General features: G+C 44.2%; 1 protein-coding gene across 1 annotated transcript; it reads left to right on the top strand.

The window, feature by feature from the left end:
- The first annotated feature begins 3,256 nt into the window (after positions 1-3,256).
- Positions 3,257-18,889, top strand: mtmr7a (myotubularin related protein 7a). The gene is made up of 14 exons (XM_077021293.1): positions 3,257-3,533; positions 9,635-9,757; positions 10,020-10,182; positions 10,311-10,468; positions 10,619-10,747; positions 11,792-11,926; positions 12,033-12,165; positions 14,926-15,035; positions 15,120-15,245; positions 15,867-15,916; positions 16,066-16,266; positions 16,436-16,570; positions 17,352-17,478; positions 17,739-18,889. The coding sequence occupies exons 1-14, from the start codon at positions 3,507-3,509 to the stop codon at positions 18,096-18,098; spliced, it is 1,977 nt and encodes a 658-aa protein (XP_076877408.1). The 5' UTR covers positions 3,257-3,506; the 3' UTR covers positions 18,099-18,889.
- The last annotated feature ends 1,110 nt before the right edge of the window (positions 18,890-19,999 follow it).

Below are 19,999 nucleotides of genomic sequence, written 5' to 3'. Positions count from 1 at the left end.
GTGTGATTGGTTGTCTGTGACATAGCTGTGATAACAATTGTAAAGCGCCTTGGGTATCCAGATAAGGCGCTATATAAATTGAAGCATTCATTCATTCTTTCATTTCTCCATTACATAAAAGGTTTGGACAGGTGAAGAAACACCGCTTGCAAGATTAGAATGGATTGTGTTTATTTTTGCTTTGAAAAGCCAATGAAATTAGTCCTCTGTAATTTCATTTATTGGAGGAACCTGTGGTTTGAGAAGTAGTTTATAGTGGAGAATAACTGTTTTGAGTATCCCACACTATTGATGATGATGCTGGAGAGTACAACTGTAATTGAGCCTCTCTAAAGGACTTTGAGTACACCTGATAGGCTTATAAACTGTAAGGCCAGAGGCTTTATAACACCGCTCATTAACTTGTCCTGCCATCTTCGTTCCTCGTAGTTCACGTGTGAACCAAGGGGTTGAAAGAAAGAAAGTGACTGCTCTACTTTTGGTAGGGCCATTAAATTGTTTAAAAATACTGTTTAAAATACTGCTTACTGCAGTTTAAAATACTGCTTAATGCCGTATTGTAATAGTCCACAGCATCACTGACTGATGCAAAGTTTGCAGGACAGTTCGTAAAGAGGCAATGGAGACTATGAAGGAAGAACGCTCGTGGGGTTTTGTGTGGCTCTGTCTTGTCAAGTGTTGCCAATGCATTCAGCAAACTACCGATGTAATGACCAATCTAGCGCAATTGAGAATGCAGGCCCTTGGACAACAGATTGCTCCGCCATGCTGCTAACACTGTTTGTCAGTGGGCTACCTTGCACCACTTAGGTGTGCTGTCACCAGGAAATATCCCGGTCAATTATTAGTAACAAGGCTAAAGATGGTACAAGCAGATGTTCACTAAAGGCTGACCTAACACAAAAGAGCTTCAATACAGAGAAGTCATACAGTGTGTAAAGCACTCTCAAACATTTTAAGCATTATTGTATTTTAGACTGAAAATGTAAATATTGTAACTTGCATGTCATTAGTTTGATGAGCTGAGATGATGACCACCAGTCTCTATGTGAACAGTCAAAATAAAATAAAAAAACCTGTTTTTTGGATGGAACTATTTATAGGTCTTCTACCTTTGCCAATGGTCTCAGTTAATCACTAAGACTAATTTTGCCAAAATATCTCAAATAAGATAATTAATGCACTTGTAGATCATAGGGGTGAAATGGCACATACAAAATAAAAGCCAGAATAATTACAATTTACTTCAGTAATATTACATACAAAAAGACTTGAAATGTGTCAACTATATAAGAGGATAAACTGGTGCTCCCTTTTTTCTCTTTTTGTAAACCAGAAGCAGTAAATCTGTCCAGGACATGTTAAAATATATTGAAACTAAATGCAGAGTAAACAACGTGTATGAACAAGCCAAAGATGATGTACAGCAAGCTGTAATAAATGCATCACTTTATGTGACGCCTTAAGGCACTTGCATGTGTTCTTCAACCACTCTGGAGCCTTGTGTGATCATAAGTATATGTTCAAGTTCAACTTAATCCTCTCTTTATTAAAGAGCACTGTACACTGCTGTGGTGCAGAGCACTGGTTAAGTCTGCCCCAGGGGTGTTCAACGGGGCTCCCTGTTATTAATAGTGTCATAACAAATTGCTGATGCTTTCTTCCCTTGAGTACAGTGTTTCATGTCTGCACAGTAGTCTTTGTTTCTGAAATTGATATATTAATAAAGTTTTTGTATGGTATAACTTCATTGTGTTTGCAAGATGATTCATACATTTATGTACTATTTCTATATATTATTCTATAATTGCACATTGATCATAGGTCGATTATTCTTTTAAAGAGGCTTCATAAGTAAAATGAAAAGAATCTTAAAATGTTTTTTTAAATTAAAAACAGTAGAAATCAACAGGCCAAACATAATCCAAAGCAAACCCCACTGTTTATCAAAGTGTAACTGGTAAGTTGAAGTCCTTGACACTGTTTTCTTTCCCAATACTGAACATGTACCTAACAGTATGTGAATCATTGGTCAACAGCTTCAACAAGCTGATTGATAAGCTAAAAATACATAACTGATATCAGGCTGTGTTTTGATACCTTTGCGAATGTTTAATATGCCTGAGATACATCTATGTCACAGCCCCCACGTTTTGTATTTACAAAAACAAATGCACATCAAGCTATTTGTAAGAGTAAATACAATTCAGAAAAACATTGAGAGTCTTTGGTGTGTGAATGCATAAAGCCAGGCCAACTGAGCAGAAGGAGTGTGACCAAGAGATAGACTTCTGCCCAGTGTACCCTAGCCTTACTGTTTTATTATTATGGTGATCCATAGTCATAAAGGCATAAATAACATTATGATTGTCTACTCAGAAAATAACATATGGGAGAAATGTACACATCTTTAGCTTCCTCTATTCATGTATGATTAATCTGAATTTGTAAAATAGGTAAGCTACTTATGGAACGCATTTAAATGTAAACTTTTTTTTTTTTGGTAACCCTTGTTAACGTTTATATTTGCCACTTTAGTCCTGTGTTCTGTGAATCCTGTCACTACGTCCCCTGTCAGGACAACCAAAGCTGTGTGTGGAAGATGTTAACCACAATTCTCATGAGCAAATTACCTTCACCTTCACCTACTACTATTTTCAGAGTCCTCAAAGGTTTTTGTGTCATACAACTACAGCTGTCTGGAGAGATGTTCATATTAAATGTAAAACTCACATGAAGGATTCAGGGCCCGGAAACAGATGGGCAGACAAGGTGGCAAAGAAAAGACGAAAAGACGAACAAGATAAGTCGCACTAGAAAACCGCAAAGATGCTTAAGTATTGTTTAGTTCAGCTGTAGTAACTACGTTTGAGTCACACGGAACTTAAGGAACACAGGGACCTTAATACTACATTATCCAGTAGTTACATTTCTATCAGCATAAAAATAATGCTTACAACATATACAGGCTTTATTCATATTGGTATAGTTTGCACTACACAATGCAAATGCCATACCGATTATGTCATACCGATTTTATTTATCCATTTATTTATTTATTTACACTTTTTGTAAACGCTTTCATATTTCGTATTTATGTCACAGGTCCTAACTGTAACCTATATGAGATGATAATTAGTAGGCAGAATGAGAGACGCCAGTCTAAAAACTCATCTCATAATAATAATTGAGTCCGACTGTGGAATACAGATCTGATGTACGTAGAAAGGTAATACATCTTTGACAGCTGTTTCATGTCGTGGTTCCACCGCACACTCCTAAACCCGTCGGCGTTAGGACCATGGAAACTGCCAGAGAGGGAGTAGTGATTCACCACTATTGACGGAGGAAACATGCTCTTTACTAGATATCCTATCGGTTCTGCGATGTCTGTGTAACGTCTAGTTTGTTCAAAATGTGATGAGATTGTACATATTACTGTGGCCTTTTAGCGTGACACTGCGAGCAGCTTATAAAGGCTTAAGAATATTTTTGTCTTGCTTCTGATGATGGAGCACATCAGGCTGCCAAAGGTAAATAATCCGCTGTTCATACAATAAAATTGGACATTTAGTTCACAAATAGCTAGCTACATATTTTACAGACCCGTTTATTTCTGTTGGATCGGATGTCCTTACAATATTCGTAATCGTGTCTTCCAAATGGTGTGATGTATTATGTCACCGCACTGGTCGGATTTTGAAGCCTTGTAGTATCTACACGATGTGAGAACACATTAGAGCAACTATATTTACTGGCCATCGCTCTTCAGCTTTAACAAGAAACGCCATAATACTTTAAAATAAATGATCAATTTGCCAAACTGCAATATTTTGCAGCAGGCTGAGTTCATGTGAGTTTTATAGGCTACCAAAACCAAAGGATAGCCAACCAATTACATCAGTCGTCACGTATATAGGCCTTTACGACAATAAATAATTTCATTTGTTAACTCTTGACTTCACTTAACATTGCAGGCATGTCTAAATATGATTAAAACTGTTTACAAATGATAGATTTTTAAAGATTTTTTAAATTATTTTGTTAGAATCTTTATGGTAATCCTTAGTTGGTATTGTGGCGTGGTGTGGAAGAGAGAGGCCGCAGGCAAGTCCATTCTCAAGGAAAGACAGGCTTTTATTTCCTATATGAGGTTAGTTTGACGCACGCAGGCGCGCTAACAGGAGCTTTAATTGAGCTTGCACTTGTACGTGGAACACAAGGTAAATCACAGGTGTACTGGTATCACACACTGACGGAGGGTAAACTTAGGAGAGACACAAATACATAATGACAACCAGGATGACTCGACTAACAATGTCCATAAACACTAATTACTAATAACATTACATAGGCATAAACATACATGAACACATAACACCGTTGGAGCCGAAGAGGCTCATGGGTGCTGGCGTCACTCTCCGGTACCCCCCCATTGGTCTGACGCTACACAGCCCCCCTCCCAGAGGTCAGCCGTCCCGGCGACCGTCACATGGTTAACACAGTAGTGTAATCCGGCAACAGTACAGTGAAAATGGGACATGGCACAAGCATCGCATCGTGAGAGGCGGACAGAGCAGCACAGAATGGCATGAACATTGCAGAAGGGTACAACAATCACAAAAGAGAACATTTTTTTTTTTTTTCTTTTCAAGGTGCAAACCCAGTACAGGACACTCAGGACAAAATGAATGATACCACGTACATAACCGCATAACCAAGGCCTGGACAAGTAACAAATAAGCTGGCCTGCATCATTAAACACAGCAACATCAAACACAATAGTGTTAACAAGGTGTCAACAGTTAAACAGTACATAAACAAGTCAACCCACAGAGAGAATAACAGTTCACGTGACACAGTCCTGCAGGCGCTGCGGTAGCCTCCGCATGCGTTGCGGTCTGGCCGGACCGGTTCCAGGGGACATAGCAGGAGTAAGCACAGGGGAAACCGGGGGGGAGGAGTCTGGGCAACGTCCAGTGTCCTGCACCTTTGGGCGGTAAAGGGCAAGGCGGTCGCGGTGGACTACGAGGCGCCGCCGGCCCCAGCGCAATCTATAAACGACGTCGCTTACCCGTGAGAGTACTGTGCACGGCCCCACCCAAGCAGACTGCAGCTTGGGGCATAGTCCTCTCTTCCGGCGGGGGTTATATAACCACACTTCTGAGTTTGTGGGCAGGGGTTCACCGTAGCAGCGCATGTCGTACGCGCGCTTCTGACGTAGTCCGGCCTCTGTCTGGTTACCCCTGGCGAGCTTGTGGGCGTTGTGCAGCCTCGCCCGCAACCTAGAGACAAACACAGGACCCGGATCAACCTCATCGTCATTCGTCGGGGGTGCCCCAAATGCCAGGTCCACTGGAGACCGCAGTTCCCGGCTGAACATAAGCATAGCAGGGGTGAAGCCAGTAGTTTCCTGCATGGCAGAGCGGCATGCCAGCAGGACCAGAGGTAACTGTTTGTCCCAGTCTCGCTGATTCTCCCGGGTAGCCATAGCCAGGTGGGTGGCTAGGGTCCGGTTGAATCGCTCGACCAGACCATCACACTGTGGGTGAAGGGGTGTTGTTCTCGTCCTGTGTACCCCCAGCAAGCGGCAGACCTCGCTCATGACCTCAGACTCGAAGTTCCGGCCCTGGTCACTATGTAATACCTCCGGAACACCGAAACGGCAAAAGAACTCCCCCACCAGAGTCTCTGCCGTTGTAATCGCACTCTGGTCGGGCACCGCGTATGCCTCTGGCCATTTAGTGAAGTAGTCCATGGCTACGAGCACATAGCGGTTACCCGACTCAGTCACTGGGAGTGGACCCAGCACGTCCACCGCCACCCTCTCCATAGGGCAACCGGATTGCATGGGATGGAGAGGGGCGCGCGGAGTCCTTGCCGGTCCCTTTTTGGCAGCACACAAATCGCAGCAGTGGACATACAGTTCAACATCTGTTCTGCAACCAGGCCACCAGAATTTCTGTCGCAATCTGCTTAACGTCTTCGTGATGCCGAAGTGGCCGGAGCCAGGTAGGCCGTGTACCGCCTGCAGCACCGTGTTACGCAGGCCCCGCGGCACCACAGTCTGAGTCAGACGACCTCCGGTGCTTGGGTCCTCCCAGGTCCGGTACAGGACGTTCCCCACGACCTTTAAGCTGTCCCAGCTGGACTTCAAAGCTTTGGCCACGGGCCCCCGTCGCAACGCATCGTCCCAGTCTGGCACGGCGGCCGATTCTAAGGCGCCTATCGCCCACGCAAGCTCTGGGTCTGCACTCTGAGCATCGGCTAGCTCCGCAGCAGGCACGCAGGACATCACAGGGGGGGCGGGAGCAGCCCGACTGACTGCTGCGCACACACAGACAATCTCAGCCTTTTCTTCGGCGCGTTGGCAATGTTTGCACTCAAGAGAGGCGCACGGTCGTCGCGACAGCGCGTCGGCATTTCCATGATTTCGGCCCGGCCTGTGCTCGACCACAAAGATAAACTCCTGTAGCCTTGCCAACCATCTCGCTAGCTGGCCCTCTGGCTCTTTGAAGTTCAGCAGCCATTGCAGCGACGCATGGTCTGTTCTCAACAAGAACGGCACACCATAGATGTACGGCCGAAAATGCCGCAATCCTTCTACCACGGCCAGTAGCTCGCGACGCGTAACGCAATAGTTCCTCTCGGGTTTGTCCAGGCGGCGGCTGAAGTACGCTATCACTCGCTCAGAGCCCCCTTGGGATTGTGACAGAACGGCTCCTAACCCGTGGTCGCTCGCGTCAGTGTCAACAATAAACCGCTCGGAGGAGGAGGGGTAGGCCAGGACAGGTGCACTACACAATCTCTGCTGCAGGGTACGGAAGGCATGCTCAGCGTCGTCGGACCATTTAAACCTCGCACCGCCACCACTCGTCAGGCGGTGAAGGGGGGCGGCGATATCCGCGAAGCCCTTCACGAAACGGCGGTAGTAAGACGCGAGCCCGAGGAAGCTGCGAACTTGTCGCACCGAGCGAGGTGTGGGCCATTCCCGAACAGCAGCCGTCTTGCTGGGGTCAGTAGCTATGCCCTCCCCGCTCACAACATGCCCGAGGAAATTAACGCGGCGTTGAAGGAGATTGCACTTAGCCGGATTAAGGGACAATTTCGCCCCCTCCACGAGGCTTAAAACTAACTCCAGGTTAGCCAGCGCAGACTCAAAACCCGCAGCATGGACCAAAACGTCATCCAGGTACACAACACATTTACTACTCGGAACGCCGGACAACACTCGCTCCATCAGGCGCTCAAAAGTGGCCGGCGCGTTACAGAGCCCGAAGGGGAGAACCGTGAAATGCCAGAGACCGGTGCCGATCGAGAAAGCGGTTTTCTCCTTCGCTGCATCGTCCAAGGGGACCTGCCAGTACCCGCTCCGCAGGTCCAACGAGCTGAACCAATCCGAGCCCGCTAACCGCTCGAGAGTGTCGTCCACCCGTGGCATCGGGTACGAGTCGAGCTTAGTGACCGCATTCAAACGTCGGTAGTCAACGCAAAAACGCCACGAACCGTCCTTCTTCTTAGCGAGAACTACGGGCGCGGACCACGAGCTATACGATGGTTCAATGACACCGGCCGCTGCCATTTCGCGAATTTGGGACTCGGCCGCCATACGTTTGGCTAACGGGAGGCGGTGGGGTCTCAGGCGGACAGGCTGGGCGTCGCCCGTATCAATCGAGTGGCTCGCGAGCCCTGTTCTTGAACAGTCACGCTCGCTCACAGCGAACAGCCCCCTGTAGCGATCTAGGAGCTCACGGAGTAGCTCGCCTTGTGATGTAGATAAACCCGTGCTACTTCTGAGCCACAACTCATGGATCGGGTCTCCCGGTGGTTGAACTGACAAGACATAACTCGTAGGGCCCGGAGAAACTACGCACGAACGTGAGGCCGCGTCACCCCCACCGCAAAAGTTGATCCGGTGGCCGTTCAACGACAATACCCCATGTCCATAGTCTATGACAGCCTTAGCTTTCTTCAGAAAGTCGTCACCGAGGATACACGGGTCTAGCACGTCCCCAACCCAAAACTCGTGCGTCCAAGGCCCCTGCCCAAAGTCGAATACGGTGTCAGTGCGACCCAGCAACTCAAACTGTTCGCCAGTCACTGTAGTTAGCCCCCCTTGCTTACGCGTCATAGCAGAAAGCCCCCCCGGGCAATTAGCTAGCAGTTCAGGTCTAATCAGTGACACCGAGGACCCTGTGTCTATTAGAGCGGGAATAAGGGCATCGCCAAACTTACATGTGATGTGCAAGTCGCGTTGTCCGGCAATTCTCGAGACAAAGTTTGAGGGTAATCCATAAGGGACCGGAGTCGCCGCGCCCCTCATCGGGCGACTCCTTGCTCGTTTCCCGCTGCTTTGCAATGTGTGGACTTGTGTCCCTGCTCCCCGCATTGCCAGCATGTTAGTTGGCCGGTCGCTCGTCGGTCGTGCACGCGGGGCCGCCGCGGTAATCCGTCCCTGCCGTCACTAAACAGGATGTGCTCGGCTCTAGATGCCTCTTCCACCGCAGCGTCTAGGGATGTCGGGTTAGCCAGACGGACGTGCCTCCTCAGCTCGGCTGGTTCGATTGTGCCAATGAAGAAGTCCAATGCCAACTGCAGCTGTGCCTCACGCGGAAACAGTGGGTAGGCCAGGCGGACCAGCAGTGCGATCTCCGACGCCAAAACCCCGAGCCTCTCACCTCGGCCACGGCGGCGTCCGGCCAAAATCTGTTTTGCCGTCGACTCATCCGGCTGCTGCCCAAACCTGGTCCGGAGCGCTGCCTTGAGCGGCGCTAGCGCGTGTCTGGCTTCCGCGGGCAGCCCGACCAGAACCCTGAGTGCAGGTCCCCGGAGCGCCAAGCATAGCTGAGCCGCCGTCTCGGCCTCGGACCAGTTTTCGTAGCTGGCGACGGCGTCGAGCTGGGCCTCAAACGCTGCCCAATCCGCTTCGCCATCATAGCCGGGCAGGCTCAGCCGGCGCGTTGGGATGGTTGCAGCGGTCGCCGTCGCTTCAGGCACCATCGTGCGCGCGGCGGGCAGTTCCCACGTTCCGTCGCACCCTCTGGCAGGTGTTCTCCTACGTCCAGGGGCTGGCTGGTCGGTATCGCTCGGCCCGTCTAGGCGCTGCTTCGCCGTGTTCCTGTTGCCTCGTCGCTTCTCTCTCGCTCCAGTTTGTAGCCGTTCGAGCTCCCCGGATAGTTGTAATATCTCATCGCGGAGATCCCACTTCTGACACCAGTTGTGGCGTGGTGTGGAAGAGAGAGGCCGCAGGCAAGTCCATTCTCAAGGAAAGACAGGCTTTTATTTCCTATATGAGGTTAGTTTGCCGCACGCAGGCGCGCTAACAGGAGCTTTAATTGAGCTTGCACTTGTACGTGGAACACAAGGTAAATCACAGGTGTACTGGTATCACACACTGACGGAGGGTAAACTTAGGAGAGACACAAATACATAATGACAACCAGGATGACTCGACTAACAATGTCCATAAACACTAATTACTAATAACATTACATAGGCATAAACATACATGAACACATAACACCGTTGGAGCCGAAGAGGCTCATGGGTGCTGGCGTCACTCTCCGGTACCCCCCCATTGGTCTGACGCTACAGTATTTAATCGTTATCTGATGTCTGCTGTGTCGTATTTCAGGTCGAAAAAGTCCATTTAGTGGACAGAAGCTCATCTCGAAGGTCGCAGCTTGGGACACTGTATTTGACAGCCTTCCATACCATCTTTATAGACAATGAGGCAGAGGACCACAATGAAGTATGGGTGAGTGGTCCGGGTCAGATCTTGTACTAGAACTTTTGTTTGTTTGTTTGTTTTACTTTGCACGACATCATGGCGACCCATTTACCAATACTGCAAATATAAGAATTGCTATGGACAGTCTAGGTTTGCCAAATGTTTTATAAATATGCATAATATCAAGATTGCTGAACCAGTAAGCTGAATGACCTCTCTAAACAGTTTTTACTATTAGACTAGTCTTTGAAAAGCTTTGTCCACTGACAAAATCTTTTTTTAACCACAGTTGCTGCATAGCTTGGTGTCTAATGTTGAGAAGCAAAGCCTTTCTGCTTGTGGATATCCGCTCCTCATCCGCTGCAAGAACTTCCAGGTTATTCAGCTGCTCATCTCCAAAGAGAAAGATTGCAATGATGTTCTTGCATCTCTATTACGTCTGACTAGTCCAGGTAATCTGGAGTATTTCTCAGCTTCAGATATTGTCTTGTTGGTGTTTCTATACTTTGTTGGTTTCCCAGTGCTAAGGCACAAATCTAGCCCTGGCTCATTACATTATTTGTCTTTGTGTATCTTTCAGAGCGTTATGAGGAACTTTACTGTTTTTCCTTCAATCCAAATGTTGACAAGGCTCAGAGGGTCCAGGCTTGGGACTTTCTAAGTCTGAAGGATGAGTACAATCGTATGGGGGTGCCAAATAAGCTATGGCATGCCACCCCTGTCAACCGAGAATACAGAGTCAGTAAATAACATGAGTACTGAAATATCTTGGCCGTCGCATTCACATATTTCGTTTGTTTGTAAAAGTCTGTACGTTTCATATGATACGTAGACACAAGGAAGTGCTCCCCCAACCTTGTGTCTGTTTCCTTGTGTAACCCCTCCCAGGTGTGTGATACGTATCCCGCTGACCTGTTTGTGCCCAAATCTGCCAGCCTCCCCGTCATTGTAGGCAGCTCCAGGTTTCGCAGCAGGGGACGGTTTCCTGCGCTGTCATACTACTGCAAGGAAACCCAGGTGAGTCCTGATGTGTTTGTGACGCATTCCTCCCAACATCAGATTCTCGGGGTCAGTATGGCCCTTCAGAGTTTAGTTCTGCCTTTCATGTGTCGCCTGATGGCAGAAAGGAAAGTGAAGTGGAATACTCTTATGTAACAACAGCTTTGAACATTTCTGTTTTTGTCTTGGTGTTTCCTCGAGTGCTCCACTGAGTATAAACTGTGTCTTGGCACTGCTGTGCTTACTCAAAAGCCATCTTCTCTTCCAGAAACTTCCAAAACATATCTACATGGCATAAGCTCACAGTCCTGTTTCCCGAGAATTGCTTAAAATGTAGATCAAGTTCCCTGTGATCCGTTTGGACATGCTTTGTTGGTACAGGCCTTTCTTATTCTCAAGGTCAAGTTCTCCCCACAGGCCATGGATATTTACTTTTGGACGTGGGGGTTCAAGGAGCATGGAAGCGTGTCGTGACCTTTACATACAAACCCCTGGTCATCAAACAGCCTCTTCTTCTGATATCTGTGCTCAGTTAATACCATATGTCATCAGAGTGAGTGTCTAAAAAAAAACATCTCATCACCAACATGAGGCCAAGGTCAAATTCATTTATGAGACCAAGTTTTCCAATTTTTGGAAAGGACACGTCTTGAGTGCCCTGGGTTTGATTTGTCATCTGTGAGTAGAAAACTAAATTGCTAAAGATCCTGTGGTTATATATATTTTTTCATTTGCAACTTTGTAAGATCATGGAAATGCTAAAAATGCTGGAAATGCTGAAAAGCTTTCAGTACTTTCTTTACCATCTGATGTGTGATCGCTATAGCAATGGGGGAAATGGCACACATCATGGAAATAAATACGTACAACTAGAGCATTCTTAACTATTACTACTTAACACACTAGTGGTCACATTTAATTGTACAGGGAGATATAATAGGTGTAGCATGGCTCTTATTTGACCAAAGTGGTGAACTCCAATGTCATGAATTCCAGTCATTCTTGCACCACTGTTGTGAATATCCTTGTACCGAGTTCTTGTTTCTATTGTTTCTATGTCAGGCGGCCATATGTCGCAGCAGCCAGCCTCTGTCTGGCTTCAGTGCTCGCTGCCTGGAGGATGAACAGATGCTAGAGGCCATCATGAGGTCCAACCCTGGCAGCCACTTCCTGTATGTTGTGGACACCAGACCCAAGGTATGACTCAGCATTTATATGCATCACTCGCATCATCAATAACGGTCAAGTCTACTCTTGAAAGCTTGGAGGATTTTCTTTTTCTGTTTTTTTTTTTTCCCCCCAGCTGAACGCGATGGCAAACCGGGCGACCGGAAAAGGTTACGAGAATGAGGATAACTACACCAATATCAAGTTTCGGTTCATTGGCATTGAAAATATTCATGTGATGAGGAACAGTCAACAAAAACTGATTGAAGGTATTATGTCACCTCCATTGACCTTTTTTCCAGTTTTGTCAGGTTTAATTTCACGTCAAGTTAACCTGGACTTTTTATATTTACAGTTTTTACTCATTTAAGTAGAAATTGTGATACAGTTCCTCACTTGCCACAAACAGCAGCACATATCTAATAGCATAACAGGCTTTCAGAATAACAGCATGGAGTTGTGTCATGAATATATGTTGCTTCCCCAAATTAAGATAGTGGGTACAGAAGTGCTCCATCATCATGTCTTGTGAGGTTCTTGTTCTCCTATAATCCTGCATGTGCTACGCTACACAGCATAATGCTTACATTTGTGTTAACCCAGAGGATTATGATAAGGTTTCTTTCGATCCATCTGGTTTTCATTGCATGGCTATTTTTGTTTCCCTTGAATTGATGACCAGCGACCCCTTTTCCCCATTTGAGAAAAAGGGCGTGAGAATGATTTGATTTAGTGTTGGAAAAATAATGGTAGTCTTGGCTGTGATAACATTTTGCCCCAGAAAGCACTGGGGAGTCCAGTGTTTGAATACCAGAGAGTAGGGGTCCAACAGAGACTAAGGGGAACTTTTATCTCTTGTTACAGTAAAGCCAGTTGGAACTTTCCCCTGTCTTCCAGGAATGGTAGTTTCCTAGAACGCTGGTCTGTATTTGTCCTGACATCAGGGACTGAACTTGTTCACCTGTTAATCCAAGCCTGAAGCACTATTATAAGGAAGGGACTCACAGGAAGTCATTAGCTCTGCAAAGAATGTTTACAGTTGTAACAAAATCTTGTGAAGCTTCTGAACTATTTCTTTTTTCTGTGTGAAAGACTCTTAAAATGTGATCCCATTTTATTAAGTCATTAAATCAAAAAATGACAATTTTGTTTAGCATATTACTGTGACAACATGTTACAGTGCCATATATTGTAAGGATTCCGCCTGTTCTGACTGAAATCAGCAGGGGGCCTAGGCAGTGTGCTGGAAGTACAGGAACTCCACTTCCCAGGATCCTTTGGGCTAATCAGTGCACACCTGCAACCATGCACATCTGCTGGACTGTGCAATTAAGCCCTCGGGAGCAATAGCCCAGTGTCATATGTTTGTGGAGAGGTGACTGGTACAGTACTTTAGAGAAAGAAGCTGAAAAAGCATTTTGCATTCTGTATATTTAAAGAACAAGTAGTTCTTTAAATGGAAAACGTATGTAATTTCTTAATCAAAAGTATGTAAACCTGTAACAAATGGGTACATATATTGTCATGTCTAGGAACCACTTCCTTCTTGAGACAGTCACTACTAATCAACAGACCACAGCCCTCTTAGATGTCTTCATCTGAGTACCAACACCTGTGAAGGAATGATTATTTCCCCGATATCTACATCATTGCACTCTCTGCAAAGTACTGTTCCAGCCTGAGTCGAAATGCTGAGTGTTCTCCGTTTTGATTTTCTGTGGTTCTGATCCCCCGTTGACCTGTTTTTGTCTTTTGGATAGTGGTTCTGAACTTCTGCTGTCTGATCTGGTAGTATTTGATGTGGCCTGTCATGCCTCCTGTTTTTGTTTGTTTGTTTTTTTGCCACAGTAAACGTGCTTTGTTATTGGATCCCCTTATTCCAACTAATCGTGACATAGTCAACGATGCTTACCAGTTTTGGTCATTAATGATCAGTTCTACAGAGGAGGTATATTTGGCCCAGTTATCTATACAACAAATGGTTCTGTTCATGTGTGTGTGTGTGTTTTTTTTTTTTTTTTTTTTTTTTTTTTACGTCTTGATTCAATGTCAAATCACCCCACTTGCATTTAAGGGGGTTTCAATCGGAGGTCAGCTCTGACCAACTTACTCTAAAATATGGCATTTGTGAGCCTCTATTGATTTACAATCATTGTGTGAATGTGATTTGTATCATTGTAACGATACAGCATTCCTCCTATTTGACACCCTGACATGATGTAGACTTTTCTTACACAACTTCATATGTTCTTCAATGACTGTAAACTGTCTAGGCCCTAGACCAGCAAAGCATCTTCACACCATGATGCTTCCTCCGAAAAATGTAAAATCATGTAAAATCTTGATCTCAATGCTTGTGCAACGAGGCCCAAGTCTTAACCAATGCTTCTGAACACCATTTTTATGCTTATGATATTCAGTGAGCTTCTGAAATCTGAACATCCATCTGAAATCCATAGTACCTTTGAACAAAATTCTATATCCATTAGTAAGTAACAAATTGTGGTCATTTTTATAGAAGTGGTTAGGGCATGACACTTTTCCATCACACGGCATGATTCTTTAGACCATTTTTTCAGTGACATGGCTGTGTAAAGTGTGTTTCATTTGTCGTTTGCTACACCTGCCACACAGTATCTGCTGGACAGGTTCTCTCTGGTGTTCACCCACCAGTCTCTTCATGTATTAGTATGACTTGGCTAAAGGTCACATTTTAAGAACCATTTATGCAGGAATCCAGATAAATCAAACAGGTTTGCAAACATTATAACAGCCATATAATTACAATCACATCTGTCACTAAGAGGCAGAAATATTGTTATAGCTACACACTGCACACTGAGCTTTTAAATGAAACTGTCACCAGGTTCTTGCATATGCTTTCAAAGGTAAAATGTGTCAATATCACTTATTTCTAGAAAACCAAATAGTAAGAGGTTAAACACTTAGCTGCTATTTATGTATTAATTTAATATATCTGTCTACACCATTCCTAAAGGTCATTGTAATTATGGTGTCTCATTTCACAGTGTCTGATCTTCCGTCTCCATCCATGGGGGAGTTCCTCTTGGGATTGGAAAGTTCAGACTGGTTAAAACACATCAGATCTATATTGGAAGTCAGCACCTTCATTGCCAAGGTAAAACGCACGACTCATTCTGAATGGCTGCCATTCTTGACTTCCAGAGAATCTCCCACACTGACGTTTTAAGAGTTCATGCAGGCTGTGGCTGATGAAGGGGTCAGCGTCCTGGTCCACTGCTCTGATGGTTGGGATCGGACAACTCAGGTCTGCTCGGTGGCCAGTGTCCTCCTCGACCCTTTCTACAGGACTCTCAAGGGTCTCATGGTACGCACAGTGTGTTATGAATGTATAGATGCCAAGGGAGCTCATACATAACCTGTACAAGATGCAAAATATAATGACCAATTGCAAACATCTGTGTTTTTGATGACATAGATTAGTGCATACTGAAGATATGTCAATGTAGATGGACTCTTGATGACTTGATTTTACTCTGCTGTCAGTCTAAAGGCAAAGCAGCAGGGGATTTATGTAAGGGCAACTGCTAAGCTGTGCTCATGGGCCTTGTTCTTTAGATCATAGGGGTTTACTATGTCTAGACCACTACAAGAGAACACGTTACCTTTCCAGGAGATCAATTGGAGAAGAACCAGTGGCGAGGAGAATACAAATCTTATAGGATGAAAAGGGGGGCACCCCCCTGCCCCCATCAGGGCAATGAATGGGGCAAAAATGCAATGTGGATTAGCCGTGTCTTGGAATCTCGGAGAGAATTTAATTTCCCGTTGGACACAGAAGAAAAACTGGGCTGTCAGTGGGTTATGTTAAGATAAATGACTCAAACAGCCTGTGCTGTCGTGTCACTATTTTTGTACAGCACTGTTGCTTTGAAATGATACAAATTTGATTATTGCATATAATAATATATCAATGTTTTGCATACAGGTGCTGATCGAAAAAGACTGGATTTCATTCGGACACAAATTTTTTCATCGGTGAGAGGCCAGTAGTAAACAAATATAAACTAAATAACCTAAGTGTGTGTGTGTGTGTGTGTGTGTGTGTGTGTGTGTGTGTGTGTGTGTGTGTGTGTTTGTAAGATTACTGCTACATGCTGCTATCTATCTGATGACTCTTTGTGTAGATATGGTCAGCTAATAGAAGATCCCAAGGAGGTGTCACCAGTCATAGACCAGTTTTTGGAGTGTGTGTGGCACCTTATGGAGCAGTTTCCTTGTGCCTTTGAATACAACGAGCGATTCCTCACCAGCATGTACCATCATGTGCATTCTTGTCACTATGGCAACTTCATTTGCAACAGTGAAAAAGAGCGGAAAGATCTGAGGTGAAGCCACATGTTTAATTCAGCAGAACTACCTTCATGTTTTTCTCAATGCTTTATCTTGTATCACAGGTGCATATCAACATTTATCATACAGCTTTCTAATGTACATTGCAGTTTGTTTGCATCGTCACTGACTGAATCACAATGTCTTTTTTTTTTTTGTTTCAAGTATTAGAGAGAAGACTCACTCCTTATGGCCTCACCTGTGGGAGAATAAAGCGGATTTTGTGAACCCTCTTTTCAGAGCAGACCACAGACAGACTAAAGGAGTTCTACGGCCCCTCACTGCCCCCTACTGTTTCAAGTGTGTTAGAGCATGTTAATAATATTTTTGTGTGACACAGATTATATCGAGGCGTTGTCTATGACAGTCGATGTTATGCTTAGAAATGAAGCACGAGTTTCAAATGCCTCTGAAACAACATTCCTGCATTTGGGATGTTTATGTACCAGTACAACAAACAGCTCAACCACCTCTTCAGCTGCTGAGGTCTCGTCTTTCTGAATTGTTGAGTAATAAGAAAAGTTGTAAGGACATAACATAGTTCTAAGATTAGCAGGCAGCTTACAATTTTGCTAGGCTGCCTCTCCAGGTGGCTATGCTAAGCAGCTGTGCACGTAGACCACACTGCATCATGCTGAGAAGCGAACTGTTTAAAATATACAGATCAAGAAAGGCACACAACTACTACTGTGTCAGTGGCAGTCGACTGGCTCAGACAGTGAACACACACAGCTGGGACCAATGTTGCTGGGACTCTTATTACAAACATGAAATTGGAAGTGTGGTTCTCTCTCTCTCTCTCTCTCTCTCTCTCTCTCACTCACTCACTCACTCACTCAAATTGGCCTGATTTTATGGAAATAACAAACACCTTCAAACCACTAGACCTAAATGTCTTTTCCTGGTCCATTTCTGTAGAGGTTCTGGAGCCATTGCTAATGCTTCCGCCCGTAGTCTCTCTGTCTGAACTTGAAAGAGCTGCCATTTTATTGATGTGCCATCGTCCCATTGAGTGCTCCATCTGACCGCTCATACACATACGTGCCAGTGTCAGCATGCCATGTGTTCCTGTTGTGTTTAGGTTTTGGAGAGGCTTGTACAATCATTTCGACCGAGGCCTGCACCCCCGACAGTCTGTGCTGGACCCTCTGGTGGCTGTCAAAGAGGACACGCAGCAGTTGGAAGAAGTGCTGACGGTTTATCAACAGGTAGGGATGAACTATGACGCCACGTGGTGCCAATAAGTCATTCCAGCTTTTGGCATGTTAGTGTTTAAACATGGTGTTCACACTAAACGACACGTGTGCTAATCAGAATCTATAAGTACAGTTACTCCGTGGACTCATTTTATAGGTTTATATATATATATATATATACAGTATGCAGTAAATATATGCGATAAGTTCAAGTCCATGTGTTCACTAAGCCATTATCTTGATTTTCATGATTGAATCCTGTGTTGTTGCAGAAGCTAGCTGGTGTGGGCAAGGAGCAGAGAAATGATCTCTATGTGAAAAAGTGCACAGTGAAGAATACTCAAGGTCTCTGGGCTGAGCCTACACACATTAGCCTTTCCAGCTCACCTCAGGACTACAATGGAGTTCTAGGTTCTTGTCCTAAAGAGTCGACCCCCCAGCAGAGGCAAACAGATGGCACAGACCTCAGCCTGTATGGTGACACGTCTGAAAGCTCCGATCCTGACAACAGTGACCAAGAGTCGGGGGATGCTGACTTCAGCTGCCACTCCTGCAGTGGTGCGGACTCGTTTCCTAGTGAAGATAGTGTCAAGGACCCAGACTCAGATGAAGCTACCTTCAACAATGCCTGAAAGAAAAGGTTAAACACTGAAAACTGAAAGCCATAGAATAAAAAATGGGAATGTGCAATTATAGTGGAAAATAAAATGGGAATGTCATGTGGCATTTGACTTTAGTTGTTGATTAATATCTCTAATACATTTATGTCTGTATTAATTAATTGCCAGTATAAAGGGCAGTGCTGATTTATTTATTACAACATTTATGGCATCGTGGTTTTATATTTGCATGAAACTATTTGTATTTAAAACCTGCATGTTATAACAATCTTAAATTTATTCCAGCACATTAAAGTCAAAAGGGGTTTATTTACAAACATGCCATTTGTGTTAATGTCAGAGAAGGAGAGCAGACTGACAGTAATGGTTCTATATTTAGATAGTTCAGCACAAGCCGGATCCACCCAGAGCCCTTGAACATTTTTAGTCCATGGACTATATTAGGTTCACTTAGACATCTCGTTGCCCCTCGTGCCCTGCACTATATACTGAATATCGAGACATTGTGGAAAAATGACAAAACCATACCAAGACAAATGATGCAATCCAGATAGGCATATGATGCAAAACATTAGATCTAAATTCTAATTTTGGAAATTGTACAAAATTCACTACATGTTGGTTTGGTTATAGTGTGATATTGTTGGACACTGGAGCTGTATATGGGGTTTAATGGAAGAAGCAGAATACATGTAGTCTTACGTTACATGTATGTGATTTATAAACTGATTTTGAAAGGCTCTTGGTTATGCTGACACATTGTCTGTCACAACTAATGCAACGTTACTCAAATAAATAACTTCACAAAATGCTGTGTCTCCTTTAGTAAGTTATAATAATAATCTTTATTTGTATAGCACCTTTCATACATACATGCAACTCAAAGTGCTTTACAGTATAAATAAAAGAAACGTAAAAAGAAGACAAAAAGAAAATGTAAATAACATAAAATGTAAAAAAGTAAAGTAAACAATATAATAAAAAAGTAAAGTAAGTAAAACTAATTAAGATAAGTAAATATAATATTTTTTTAATATTATTTATTTATAAAAATAAAATATTAAAATTAAAGACAAAAAGAAATAATTAAATAAAGTGACAAATTATAAAATAATAGACTAGAGTTTCTTAACTAAAAGCAGATCTAAACAGGAAAGTTTTGAGACTGTTCTTGAAACTATTCAGGGATGAAATGCCTCTGAGCTCTTCAGGAAGAGAATTCCAGAGCTTTGGGCCATAGTGGCTAAAAGCACCCTCGCCAATCTTTAATCGGCATCTAGGAATCACCAGTAGATTACTGTTTGAAGACCTCAGAGACCTGACTGGAACATATCTAACCATCATTTCACTGAGGTAAAGGGGCAAGACCATGAAGACATTTAAAAACCATGACTAGAACCTTAAAATCTATCCTAAAGCTGACAGGTAACTAGTGCAGTGAGTGGAGTGCAGGTGTAATATGATCTCTCTTTCTCCTGCGGGTCACAACCCTTGCAGCCGCGTTCTGAACTCGCTGTAGGTGCGAAATAGAGCTCTTTGGAAGAGCAGATAGAACAGCGTTACAATAATCTAGCCTTGATGTGATAAATGCATGGACAAGTTTTTCACTGTCAGCAGGAGTGAGCATATCTCGGACCTTAGCAATGTTTCGAAGGTGAAAATAAGCTGTCTTGCATGTAGTCATGATGTGTGATTTGAAGCTGAGCTCATTATCAAAGGTGACGCCCAGGTTCTTAACTCATTGTCTGGCATTCAGATTCATTTGATTTAAATAGGTCTGGACATCATTCCTTTGTGAATCACTGCCAAGAACAAGAACCTCTGTCTTCTGTTTATTTAATTGCAGAAAATTGTCAGACATCCATGTCTGTATATCATCTATGCAGTCAAACAGTGAGCAAATTGATTTTAGG

This window comes from Brachyhypopomus gauderio, chromosome 11, assembly GCF_052324685.1.
Source record: "Brachyhypopomus gauderio isolate BG-103 chromosome 11, BGAUD_0.2, whole genome shotgun sequence".
NCBI classification, from domain to species: Eukaryota; Metazoa; Chordata; class Actinopteri; order Gymnotiformes; family Hypopomidae; genus Brachyhypopomus; species Brachyhypopomus gauderio.
This window is presented reverse-complemented; position numbering and strand designations above follow the sequence as displayed.

Bases quoted from the DNA above. Each gene is read 5' to 3' on its own strand.
- mtmr7a (XM_077021293.1), top strand. From the start codon at position 3,507: ATGATGGAGCACATCAGGCTGCCAAAG. The intron at 3,534-9,634 runs GTAAATAATCCG...GTCGTATTTCAG, and splicing joins AGCACATCAGGCTGCCAAAG to GTCGAAAAAGTCCATTTAGT. The intron at 15,917-16,065 runs GTGAGAGGCCAG...CTCTTTGTGTAG, and splicing joins GGACACAAATTTTTTCATCG to ATATGGTCAGCTAATAGAAG.